Source organism: Ammospiza nelsoni, chromosome 14 (assembly GCF_027579445.1).
Source record: "Ammospiza nelsoni isolate bAmmNel1 chromosome 14, bAmmNel1.pri, whole genome shotgun sequence".
NCBI lineage: Eukaryota > Metazoa > Chordata > Aves > Passeriformes > Passerellidae > Ammospiza > Ammospiza nelsoni.
The window spans coordinates 18,699,981-18,712,328 of NC_080646.1; the positions used below are offsets into that span (position 1 = coordinate 18,699,981).

The 12,348-nt window shown below is 53.2% G+C and overlaps 1 protein-coding gene across 2 annotated transcripts; it reads right to left on the reverse strand.

Moving 5' to 3' along the window:
• Positions 1 to 589: 589 nt before the first annotated feature.
• On the reverse strand, positions 590 to 8,148 carry LOC132079594 (dual oxidase maturation factor 1-like). Of its 2 annotated transcripts, none has more exons than XM_059482317.1 (7): positions 8,002 to 8,148; positions 6,861 to 7,031; positions 5,963 to 6,020; positions 5,227 to 5,361; positions 4,854 to 5,067; positions 1,503 to 1,717; positions 590 to 945 (listed from the first exon to the last, which is right to left on the reverse strand). In XM_059482317.1, exons 2-7 carry the CDS (start codon positions 7,005 to 7,007, stop codon positions 737 to 739), a joined length of 978 nt encoding a protein of 325 aa, XP_059338300.1. In that variant the 5' UTR covers positions 7,008 to 7,031; positions 8,002 to 8,148; the 3' UTR covers positions 590 to 736. The 2 variants fall into 2 exon arrangements, with proteins under 2 accessions (XP_059338300.1, XP_059338301.1); XM_059482318.1 differs by having other exon boundaries at positions 6,861 to 7,015; positions 8,002 to 8,147.
• Positions 8,149 to 12,348: the final 4,200 nt, after the last annotated feature.

A 12,348-nucleotide genomic window follows, 5' to 3' on the forward strand; every position in this document is an offset into this window, starting at 1 on the left:
AAGAATGGCCCATGGGGCACATCTGGAGGTCACTCCTGCCAAGCAGCCAGCAGCACCATTTCCTTCCCATGGGGACAAATGTCTCCTTGGCACATTTCAGGGGCTAAGAAACCCACTAAGGAACCTTTGTCATGAGGAACCCAGGAGGAACCCAGACTGGATGTGCTGCTCAGCTCTCCCTAATTGGTTTTAGCTGCTCTCCAGGGCACTGTTGCTGCTCCTTTCACACCTCCTCCTCCCTCCTGGTCTGGTTCCTCCATCATCCTCCTGAATTGTGTTCTCTCTGCCATCCTGCTCATCCCCTCACACTGAGAGCAGGCGTGGGGTGCAGTGGTGGCACAGCTCCATCTCAGCCTCCTGCCTGCTGGTGGAGCAGCGTCCAAGGGAGGGGGGGATTTTCAAGGGTCTTCAGGGTGAGGGGCACTTGTGGGCTCTGATTTTCCTTTGGTTCATGGCTGTGAGTCTGCAGTTACTTGTTTTGTCCCCAGTTTGTTGTGAGTTAATCTCTGTATGCTGGGGAGGACTCGGGGTTTGCTGGGATGGCAGTAAAACAGAAAAAAGAAGAAACACAACCAAAGAACACACCAAACCCAACAAAAATGGTTGTATTTGAAACACTTTTTCAGCTCTGGATATTTTATCACTTGGTCCTTGTCCTGTCCCTTCCCAGCCGGGCTCCTGATGGATTTGGTGGGTTCAGGAGCGGCCCCTGCAGCCCTGCCCTGTCCCCTGTGCCTCAGAGCCGGGTGGCTGTCCCAGGGCAGAGCTCCCCAAGGGGGACCATGAACCCGCCCTGTGCAGAGCAGCTGGGCTGGGCTGGCAGCCAGGACTGCTCCCACTGCTCCTCCTCGCTGCTCCTGTCCAGGCTGAAGATGAGCTTCAGCTTCTGTGGCTGCACTGAGTTGAGGATGACGATGGCCAGCCCCAGGAGCAGGCACAGCAGCCCTGCAAACACACAGAGAGACAGCTCTGCAGGTCCCAGCTGCACACCAGGGATGTGTGGCATCACCCAGCAGGCAGGAAAAGGCTTTTTTCTCTTTCCCCACCTCAATTCTGCAATCACTGTGGGCTCCCCAGCACAAAAGAGAGGTCAGTGGATGGGGGCAGAGCTGGGGCTGGAGCCCACCATGCACAGGGAAAGGCTGGAGAATTTGGATTTGTTTAGCCTGTTGGAGCACCAGGGGGATTTAGTCACCACCTGGTCTCCCTGGAGGTGATTTTGTGACACGGAAAATTTTGGTTTGAGCAAAGGAAACGATTGCTGCAGGTCCTGAAAGGCAGAGGGAATTCTATCCAGCAGGCAACTTCAAACATTCAATTCTCTGCGCTGCTCATCTCTCTCTCTCCCCAACCTTGATAATTCTAATCTAAAACCTTCTAACCTAAAATTATCATTTTCTGTGGCCAGCCATGGAGAAGGAAGGGATGAGATGCTGAGGGCCATCACCTCTGGAGGGATGGAGGAGGAAAGCAAAGCCCCAGAAGCAGGGCTGAGCACTCACCTGTGGCCAGTGCCAGCCAGAAGGACTCCCCATAGTCTGTCCTCAAGGAAACTGGGCCAAACTGGATGGGGCACCTCAGGCTGTTCCTGGCAGTGGAGAAGAGCAGCAGGGAGGAGAGGATCAGCGTGCCAGTGAGCAGGAGCATCTGGCCACCATAGAGCAGGATGGACATGGAGAAGAGCAGGATGGAAATGAGCCACGTGCAGAAGGCCAGCCTGAAAAAGGACCACAAAACAGCACAAAACACCAGGCTTGGAGAATCTGCTCTCCAGGGTCTGCTCTCCATGTCCCAATGGAGGGATAAAGCCATGGACAACGTGGTCCAGCTGGCCTTGCTCCAGCAGATATCTGGATATCTGATGTAGAGATGAACCCAAACAACTGAGTAAGGACATGAGTGGTGGAGCTGTGGGACACATCCTGCAGCAGTGGAGAGGGATCTCCACACCTGGGAATGTTCAGCATTGAATTTCCTGAAGCCCCCCAAGCACCTTGGCGCAGCTTTGGCATCAGCCCTGCTCTGGCTGTGGGCCTGGAGTGGAAATCTCTGGATGTTCCTGTGAGAGACCGAAATATCTGAAATATTAGTGTTTAATAGCTCAAACATTTGGCCATTTGCAGAGGCAGCAGGAGCTTTGTAGGGGGGAAAAGGAGGGATTTTGGGTGTGTGATGGGAAGGAGGGATTTGGGGGAAGGAGAGTTTTGGGGTGTGTGCTGGCAAGCCCTCTGATGTGCATAAGAGGAGGAAGCTCTGGGATTTGAGGCAGATGAGGGAAAAGGCTGGTGAGAAGCAGACCCTGGAGAGGCAGGGTGTGAAAAGTGCACATTATATGGGTCTATGCAAATATTTACCATATGTATTTTCATGTATTGATTAGTAGTGCTGTATTAACGCTTTAATAATAAATGTAGTCTTGTAATTAAAATGTAACTTTTGTAGTTAAAATGAGAACTATGCTAGTGGGATTTTTTAAGAAAGGAATGAGGTACTTGCACCAGATAGCAGCCACAGAACACCTGAATCTTTCAGAGAAAGAGAATTTATTGCTCTCTTATCAGAAGAAACCAACTTCTTCCCACCTCAAAGCCGCTGCTAGGATTAGAAGGAAAAAGCTGATGATGATCAGACAGAATCCTGTGTTTGAATGGAATTTATGCATCATGTATGAGGTGTATGAATATGCAACAGGTTATTGTTTTTAAGGGTTAATCCTTTGTTAATGTGGGTCCTTTTTCAGGCTTGTGTTGCCCAGAAAAGGTACCTGGACATCCATAACTCTTTGTCTCTATTGTCTCAAATTGTCCTAATCCAAATTGTCCAAATTATCATTACTCTAATTGCATTACTATTTTTATAACCATTTTATAACTATTAAACCCTTAAAATTTTAAAAAACCAAGTGACTGGCGTTTTTCACACAGGGTGCTGTCTGTCACCGTGCCAAATGCCCTCCCTCACACAACAGGCTCAGCTGGAACGCTCCCCTCCCTTCCCAGGAAGGTCACAGGGGACACTGCTTGTGTTCACACCTCGGCCTGGGGGCTGTCACCCCTCCTGGGGGGCAGAGCTGCTTCAACACCGGTGTGAGAGGCTGGGCAGTGTCACAGAAGGGGCCACGAACCCCCAGAGCCCCCCGAGGGTCTGAGCCCTTGCAGGGAGCAATGCCCTGGAAGTAAATTGTGAAGGGAAGGTGCCTGGGTGTTCTCATCAAACCTGAGCCAGCCCTGGGCTCTCCCCACCTCTGGAAGACCAGAAGAGCATCCATGGGGCACTGTCTGGTTCCATGGGTGGTCATATCTTCTTTCTTAATTTCTCTCTCTCTTCCCAGTTTCTCTTTTCTATTTCTTTCCATCTTTGTCTACGTCATATTTCCTGCGACATAAAATCCATACTATGGACTTCAGCATGTGGCCTCATTTGCACCCTCATTTGGCCTCATTTGCACCCTCATTTGGGCAGAGGGTGTCTCTAATAATCAGATTGTAACAGTCCTGCCAAGTAACTTCTTCCCTGATTCTTGTGGTTGTCCACAGCTGGTCACCCCCAGCGTTCAGAGGGACAATGGCCTGCAGGGACAATGGCACGGAGGGACAATGGCATGCAGGGACACCTTTGTTTGGAGAGCTGCACCATTAGCTATGCCCACCCCTGATCCAGCACCTGGAGTGCACCCAGCTGCCAGCCCTACCCTGTGCTTGGGCTTGCATTCAGCTCCCTGGGAAGGTGAGCCTAACAGATTTTTTCTGATTCAAAGGAAAAAAAAAACCCTAAAAAATAAATTTTCGTTAATATTTCTGTCTTGAAATACAGGGATGTTTGGGTGGGGATAATTATTTTTCCTGAACATGAGAAAGGAGGTGGGTGCAGGGACCTGGAACCTGCATTCATGGGGAATTGCAAGGCTCTCCCTTCCCTGCAGTGCCTTTCCCAAGACCTCTGAGACTCGTGGGGATGCTCTGGGACCCCACAATCACAGCACACACCAGGGCTCCAAGCTCCATGAGCTCCCTCCTGACGGTCCCTCCCCAGGGAGGACCATCCTGACCATGGGACAGGTCTGTGCCCACTTGGACAGGCAAAGGAAGACCCTTCACAGTGGGTCTCAATTTGGACTCTTTATCCTGGTCCTTAGGAGCGATCTGGAACCATGAGCCCCACAGCTGTGTCTGCTTTCCCCTCAATGACATTTCTGACTGCAGTTTTGGACATCAAGGCAGAGGACATATAAGAGGAGTCTGGGGACGTGGACAGAAGATGCTCCAAGGGCTGCAGCCCCTCTGCTCCAGAGCCAGGGAGAGCTTGAGGTGTTGAGAGAGGAGAGAAAGCTCTGGAGAGAGCTCAGAGCCCCTGCCAGGGCCTGGAGGGGCTCCAGGAGAGCTGGAGAGGGACTGGAGACAAGGGATGGAGGGACAGGATGAGGATGAATAACTTCCCACAGTCAGAGGGCAGGGTTAGATGGGATATTGGGAAGGAATTCCTCCCTGTGAGGGTGGTGAGGCCCAGAGGAGCTCTGGCTGCCTGTCCTGGCTTTACATGGGAGACATTTAAGGAAGTGATCCCTGGAAGTGTTCCAGGCCAGGTGAATGGGACTTGGAGCAACCTGGGATAGTGCAAGTTGTCCCTGCCCATGGTGGGGGGTTAGAGCAACATAAGCTTTAAGATCCCACCCAACCCAAATCACTCCACGATCCCACAATTCTGTGACTCTGTGACAAGCCAGGAAGCAGGAAAACCCCAAATCCTGTAGACAGGCTTTGCCACCATTACAGTGACAAGGGTGGCTCCATAAACATCTCTTTGGTGTCCCTGGTACTCCCCAGCTCCCAGGGCAGGGCAGGGCTGTAACTCACCACAGGGTGAGGGACACGTAGTGCCCGGCGATGCGGTACTGCCCGTGCACCCCACAGGGGCTCTGCCCGCTGAACTTCTCTGCCACGTACAGGATGGGGCTGGGCAGCCCCCTGTGCAGCCCCTGGCTGTAGCTGAGCTCATAATCCTCCCCAAAGCTCCAGGAAAAGTGCTCGTTGTAGTTGATGGTCTCGTTGATCTGCTGCACCGGGTTTCCTGCGGGAGGCACGGGCTGAGCTCTGCTGTGCCAGCCCTGGGCACTGCCAGCGCAGCAGCAGCACGGGCACAGCAGGGCCCAGACACTGCCAGGGCGCTGCAGGGCAGCTGTGCAGCTGCTGGGGCCGCTGCAGAGGGGCACAGGGGACACAGACTCACCCCTGAGCGTGACGTTGAGCCCGGCCAGGCCGATGTGCAGCCCGATGTCAGCGCTCACCTGCGCGGGGCTGAAGGACTTGTAGGAGGTGTTGGCCTGCACCCAGCCATGCTCCCAGTCTCTGGTGAACTGCACATCTGTGGAGACCTCAGGGGTTAGTCACAGCTGGCAGCAAGATGCCTGGTGCTGGAAGCACCTGCCAGGACGGTCACCATGGCCTCAGCATCACCTAGCTCACCCCAAATGCAGGGCTGGGCTGTTAGCCCCAAGGGGAGGAAGTCCTAGATGTCCCTCCTGTATCCCTGTGTGTCCCTCCTGTGTCCCTGTGTGCCATTCCTGTGTCCCTGTGTGTCCCTCCTCATTATCACCCCATTAATGACCCTCAAAGCCCCTCTTGGGTTGGTTTCTCCCCAGCCCAGCACAGATCCTCACCCTGGTGGCAGTGGGGTGATGTGTGGGCACTGCCTGGGCACTGCTTTGCCCCTGAGCCCCTGATGCCCCTGGAAGGTGGTGTTGAGCCTTTGGTCACTGCCCTGGAGGTGGCCACCAGCCTTCAGACCCCAGGCAGATGGATGGGTGCCTTCCACCATGGCTGGAGCCACCTCCCACGCACAGGACATGTGTCCACCTTCCCCATGAGCTCATCCCACAGGCTGGGCTTGGTTCTTGAGGGACCCCTTCACCCTCTCCCACCTTTCCCCCCCATTTCTGGGCCTCCATGGGCCCCCCAGCACTCACTGAGGATCACTGCTCCCACGAAGAGCCCCAGCACCAGCTGCAGGAACCACAGGAGTCTCTGTAAGAGGGCAGAGAGGAGGCACAGGGCTCAGCCAGGGGTTACCACAGGCACCTCAGCACCAAGCACATCATTTAAAATTGTGAAATGGTGAGAAACAGCCCTGTCCCTGCCCTGGGGAGTCACCCATGTGCTGGGTGGATGGGTGGCAGGGGGTACCTGTGGCATCCCAGCTGGGGTGGGGGAAGGCAGCAGGGAGATCCAGGCAGAGGAAGAAAATCATCAAAAGAACCCACTGGAGAAAGCTGTGACAGCCCTTTTTTTGGGAAGGGATGTTTGGAAACATTCCCTCTAAAAATCTTCAGCTGCAATTCCCACCCTTACCCAAACCTCAGTGTGTTGACAGCTGGCCACAGCTGTAACAAAAAGGAGCCACCAGGCATTTGTAGGGTGTCCCTTGGGGGACAGGAGCCCCTCAAGCAGCCCTGCAGCAGCACCAGCACAGAGCCAGCCCCTGGTGTGGCTCCAGCAGGGTCTGCGGGGCACAGGGAGCAGTGCTGGGACATGCCCTGTACACACCTCCCTCTTTCACCGAGCTCTCTGGCAAGGTGGGGTGAGATCTCTGAGCCTCACCCTGCCATTCCACTCTGCTGAAAGAATTTCACAGAGAAATCCAGCCAAGATCAGCTCTAGCAGCCTCAGAAGCCTGGGCTGGTGGAGTTTGGTGCTGATGCGGGGATGGAGCTCCCCCAGCCCCATGGCAATCAGAGATCCCAGAGCTCTGGCCAGAGCCCCGGGCAGCTTTGCTTGCCAAATCTGCTCTGGAGGCTGGGAAGGGGAGGAATGTGGGATGCACAGGCAGGGAGCAGAGGTCTGAAGTGCCCCTGCCCCTCCACTTACCCTCCTGCCCGGGATGCCCGGCAGGATGATGATGAAGGTGGCCAGCACGGAGAGGAACACGGTGACAATGACAGCCCGGGTGGTGTCAAAGGGGAAGCAGGCATTGGCCCCGGGGTAGAAGGGGTAGGAGCCATTCCACAGAGTCATCCTGCTGCCTGGAAGGGCCCAAAACTGGCAGAAAATCATCTCCACACATGCACTCCGTCAGCCTTCCCCACAGAGCTGTGTCCTGCCCCTTGTCCCTTTCAGGGCTGTGCGTGCATCCTGTGCCCCCGGGCACTGCAATCCCACCCTCGGGGATCTCCCTCATCAGGAACCCTCCATCCCGCACAGCCAAGCTGCCTTGGAGCCACCAGGGCATTGCTGCAAAGCTCAATTGTCCCCAGGGAGGGACAGCAAGGCGTGCAAACGCCACAGGGCAGCTCACTCCAATCTGTTCTCCATCCCCAATATGTTCCCTGTGCTTCCACCTGTCGCAGACATCTATTCATGGAAAATCCTTTCCTTAGGATTTTTCCTCCTGAGAAGCTGACAGGCCTCAGGAACAAAATGTAAACATTGATTATCTGCTGCTGTGGAGTGCAACAGGTGCATCTGTGGTTGTTTGTAATTAATGGCCAGTCACAGTCCAGCTGGCTCGGACAGAGAGTCTGGGACAGCTGCCTTTGTTTTCATTCTTTCTTTTGCTACTCTTAGCCAGCCTTCTGAGGAGAATCTTTTCTTCTATTTTAGTACAGTTTTAATGTAATACATATCATAAAATAATAAATCAAGCCTTCTGTAACACGGAGTCAGATCCTGGTCTCTTCCCTCGCCCTCAGACCCCTGTGAGCACGGTCACAGTCACCCTGGCTGGCTCAGCTCTTCTGGAGCAGCCTGGCCCCGCTGCTGGGTGAATCACGGCGCAAACACGGGCTGAGCCCTGCGCAGTTAACCCTTCACCGCCCGGGGAGAACCCGGAGGGCACAGGGACAGCGCCGGTCCGTGTGCCAGCCCTCGGGAGCCAGCTTGGGCACCGAACGCTGCTTTTACACCGCAGCGCTTGAGCAGCTCCTTCTCCTGCTGGGAACGGGCTGCTCAGCATCCCCGGGGAATGGGGGCAGCAGGAACACCCCCAGCCCCTTCCCCAAGCCCTGCCTACCTCGGTGCCGGGATGGGAGCGCCGGGATGCTCCGGGATGAACCGGGATGAACCGGGATGAGCTGGGATGCTCCGGGATGAGCTGGGAAGCTCCGGGAAGCTCCGGGATGAGCCCTGACGCCGCCTGCCCGCCCGCTCCCTCCTCCTGCCAAGGCTGCGGGCGAGCAGCCAGCCTGGCTGCGCTGCTCCCGGTGGTTTTTGCAGTGCCCGCCTCCCAAAGTGCTTGGATGATCCAGCCTAAGTGTGAAAAATGTGCATTTTATGACTGGCTTCTTGCAAATATTAAAATGAATATTATACGTGTTGTGGTAGAAAGTAACAATAAGAATGATGTATTAATTCTCTTAAGTACTGTGTTAAATATAGTTTCAGGTTATAAAAATTCTTAAAACAGAAACGATGCTATGTAGGATACTTTTTTTTTTTTTTGTAAAGAAAGGACTTGCAGCAAGATAGCAGCCACAGGACACCTGAATCTTGCAGAGAAAGAGAATTTATTGCCCCATTATCAGAAGAAACCAACTTCTTCCCGCCTCGAAGGCGCTGTCGGGATTCAGAGGAAGAAGGTGACAATGACCAGACAGAGTCCTGAGTTTGAATGGAATTTATGCATCATGTATGAGGTGTATGAACATGCAACAGGCTGTTGGTTTTAAGGGTTAATCCTCTGTTAACGTGGGTCCTTTTTCGGGCTCGTGCTGCCCAGAAAAGGTACCCAGACATCCACAACCCTTTGTCTCTATTGTCTCATATTGTCCTAATTCACATTATCCAAATTATTATTACTCTAATTGTATTACTATTTTTAAAACCATTTTATTACTATTAAACTTTTAAAAATTTAAAAACAAGTGACTGGCGTTTTTCACGCTAAGTCAGAGCTCCCAGCTCCTCTGAGGGCACAAAGGGGATCTGCAGGTGGGCCCATCTCTGGGAAGGGTCAGCTTCACCTCCTGGAGTTTTCTTGGAGAACAGTAAATAGTCCATTTCCACATGGCATGAACAGCCTGGAGCTGCCAGGAGCCTCTGGGGGACCAGAGGTGTCCAAGCCCCCATTCCTGGTGGGTTCCCAGCTGGGATCATCCAGCAGGGCTGTGCCTGCCTGGCCTCCTGGTGGCCCTGGCTCCATCCCTGGGAAGGTCCTGGCAAGGTCTCCAAGGGTGGTCCCAGCCCCATCATGCAGGAGATGCTCGGGTTTGTGACCTGGCCATGGCATGGAGATGATGGAAATTCAAGTTTTTTGGGGTTTGCTCCTCTACTTTGGCATTTCAGCTGGCTGAAGAAGGTCGTATTGATGCTGAGAAGGACCAGCGTGGCAGAAACACTCCCCTGACCCATCTTTGGGGTCTCCCCTCTGAAACTGATGGAAATATCCATCCCCTGGGTATTTCTTGTTTGCATCCCAGTGAATGGGCTGGCTGGGTACCACCCCTTGGCAGAGGGAGGTAAAAATGAGTATTCCAACAGGGAATAAAGGCAGTTTTTGGGCAAAAACTTTGCCACTTCCCTTGAAATTCCCAATTGATCTGACCCAATCTGAGCACTGAATCCCTCCCCTGGAGCTGTTTACAGAAATCAAAGGGTGGGAAGGGTGATGTGGCTGGGAAATGTGAGTGCAGAGAGGGGCTGAGGGGCTCTCTGGTGGGGATGGGCTCCAGCTCCAGCTCTGGCAGCCTCTGCAAAGCAGAGGGAGGCACAAAATTGCTCACAGCAAATGGAGCAAATCCTCAGGGGTGGTCACAGGGACAGCCCTGAGGCTTTGGACCTGTTGGAAAGGTGGAACCACCTCTGCCTGCAGTGTGGTAAGGGATGACTGAGGGGTGGCAGGAGGGAATTAATCCAGATGTGAAGGGTGGGATGAGGGTCTAAATCATCCCTCATTGCACTCCCTGGAGCTGGGAGAGGCAGCAGAGGGGTGAGCCCTGCACTGGCTTGGACAAAGCAGTGTGTGGAGTTTGCCTTGGGAAGGGATTGAGGCACGGTGGGTCTGGGGCTGCTCAGACAAACATCACCAATGTCCCTTTGGGGGGATATCCTGTTCCCAAAAATGCAAACAAGGGGGAGGGAGCTCCCCTCTTTCTCTAAAGGTGACCAGCACCACAAGGTTTGTGTGCAAGGACATCAGGGAGCTCCCAGAAATGCTCTGGTTCCCTCATGTGCCCCCAGCAGGGATGGAAATGGGGAAGGATTTTGGCAGGGGATGCTCCCCTTCCCTGGAGTGCTGATGGGATCATTCCCTGGGAAATGTGAGAAAGCTGCTTGATTTACCCCTCACCCAGCACTCTGCATGTAGGAAGAAGCTATTATTCCAACTGGGTGTTTGTGTTTTCCTCCTTTTTTAAATTTTACATTTTCTGAGTGTTTCTGCAGGCAGCAAAGCTGTAAAAGCATTTCATCACACAGTTTCCGAGGAGCACTGCACATTTTCCAGGGAGTTTCTTCTGCCAGTGTCAGCACCCTGCCCTTGCTGGGGCAGCCCTCCTGCTTGGGAAGCTTCTGTGGAGAGATGGAGCCCCAGATTAGGGATGAGTCACTGGATCCAGGTCACCAGGGAGGTGGGGGCAGCTCCCAGCACCTCTTGTGCAAGAGGATGGGAGTGCTGGATCAGCCACCCCTCTCAGGGCTGGGAGTGAGCAAAGAGTGGGGGCATGCCTGGGCAGGGAGGTGATGCTGGGCACGGACAGGGAGCGTTTCTGCCTGACCCACGGCAGCCAGGGTGATGGACGTGCTGCTTGTCTGCAGGAGCCACCCTGCCCCAGAGCTGGGCCCATCTCCCCCCTGCCCCTCTCTCTGACAGGGACAGCGCTGCAAGTGGGGATCTGCTGGGGGGAAGCCCAGCCTGAGGATGGATCCTTGCCCAGGAACCTTTGGGGCACGATGGAGCAGCTTGAAGGGAATGACAGGGAGAAAAGGAAGGAGAAGGAGAAGGAGAAGGAGAAGGAGAAGGAGAAGGAGAAGGAAAAGGAAAAGGAAAAGGAAAAGGAAAAGGAAAAGGAAAAGGAAAAGGAAAAGGAAAAGGAAAAGGAAAAGGAAAAGGAAAAGGAAAAGGAAAAGGAAAAGGAAAAGGAAAAGGAAAAGGAAGGGGAAGGGGAAAGGGAAAGGGAAAGGGAAAGGGAAAGGGAAAGGGAAAGGGAAAGGGAAAGGGAAAGGGAAAGGGAAAGGGAAGAAGGAGGGAGGAAGGAAGGATTCCAGGAAGGATTCCAGGAAGGATTCCAGGAAGGAAGGATTCCAGGAAGGATTCCAGGAAGGAAGGATTCCAGGAAGGAAGGATTCCAGGAAGGATTCCAGGAAGGATTCCAGGAAGGAAGGATTCCAGGAAGGATTCCAGGAAGGATTCCAGGAAGGAAGGATTCCAGGAAGGATTCCAGGAAGGAAGGATTCCAGGAAGGAAGGATTCCTGGAAGGATTCCAGGAAGGAAGGATTCCAGGAAGGAAGGATTCCAGGAAGGATTCCAGGGAGGAAGGATTCCAGGAAGGAAGGATTCCAGGAAGGATTCCAGGAAGGTAGGCAGGCCCCTCTGGTCAGCTCCACCTTAATGAGCAGAGCTTGCTGTGGCCTTGGTTTAGCTCTAGGTGTATTTTCAACAAGGATCTGTTTTTCCAGCTCTAATTGGAAGTTACACATTTTGAGAGAAGCAGAAGCTGTTGCTACCCACTACACTGACCTGTGGGTTTCACATCTTGTGATGGAGACAGCTCAAGTGGAAGCACTGCCAGGAGATGGAGGCAGAGCCCAGCAGGAGCCACAAACCATCCCTGTGGGAGCTGAACCAGGAGCGGTTTCAGCCACACTGAGGAAATCCTCATCCAGAAATTGTGCTGGGAGTTCAGCACTCTGCCCCTCCAGGAGCCCTTGTGCAGGAGAGGAACCAGGCTGTGGGCATGGTCTGGGCCTTCTGTGGCACATGACAGGAAGAGCATCTTGCTTTGAGTGCTTGATCATCTCTACCTCTAGTCCCAAACTCTCACATTCACATTTTCTGGAAAAATCCCTTTGCCCAGGGTTTTCTCCTGGGAAGCTGAGGAGCCTCAGAGAAAAGGAAAACAACTCTTATCTCATTTGCTTCTCCTGTGTTTTGCTCATGTGGAATGTGTTTGGAGATTGTTCACCCACAGGTGATTGTTCCATTGGATTCTGCTGGGAGTTGTTTTCACTCTTTGGCCAATCGGGGCCAAGCTGTGGCGGGACTCTGGAAAGAGTCAGGAGTTTTCATTATTATCTTTTCAGCATTCAGTAAGTATCCTTTCTGTATTCTTTAGTAGAATAGAATAGAATAGAATAGAATAGAATAGAATAGAATAGAATAGAATAGAATAGAATAGAATAGAATAGAATAATAAATTAGCC

Excerpts from the sequence above, each read along its gene's own strand:
- LOC132079594 (XM_059482317.1), bottom strand. The coding sequence starts at position 7,007 with ATGACTCTGTGGAATGGCTCCTACCCCTTCTACCCCGGGGCCAATGCC. Across the intron at positions 5,362-5,962 it reads CGTGGGAGCAGTGATCCTCA|ATGTGCAGTTCACCAGAGAC; the intron begins GTGAGTGCTGGG and ends AGGTCTCCACAG. Across the intron at positions 1,718-4,853 it reads TACGTGTCCCTCACCCTGTG|GCTGGCCTTCTGCACGTGGC; the intron begins GTGAGTTACAGC and ends GTCCTTTTTCAG.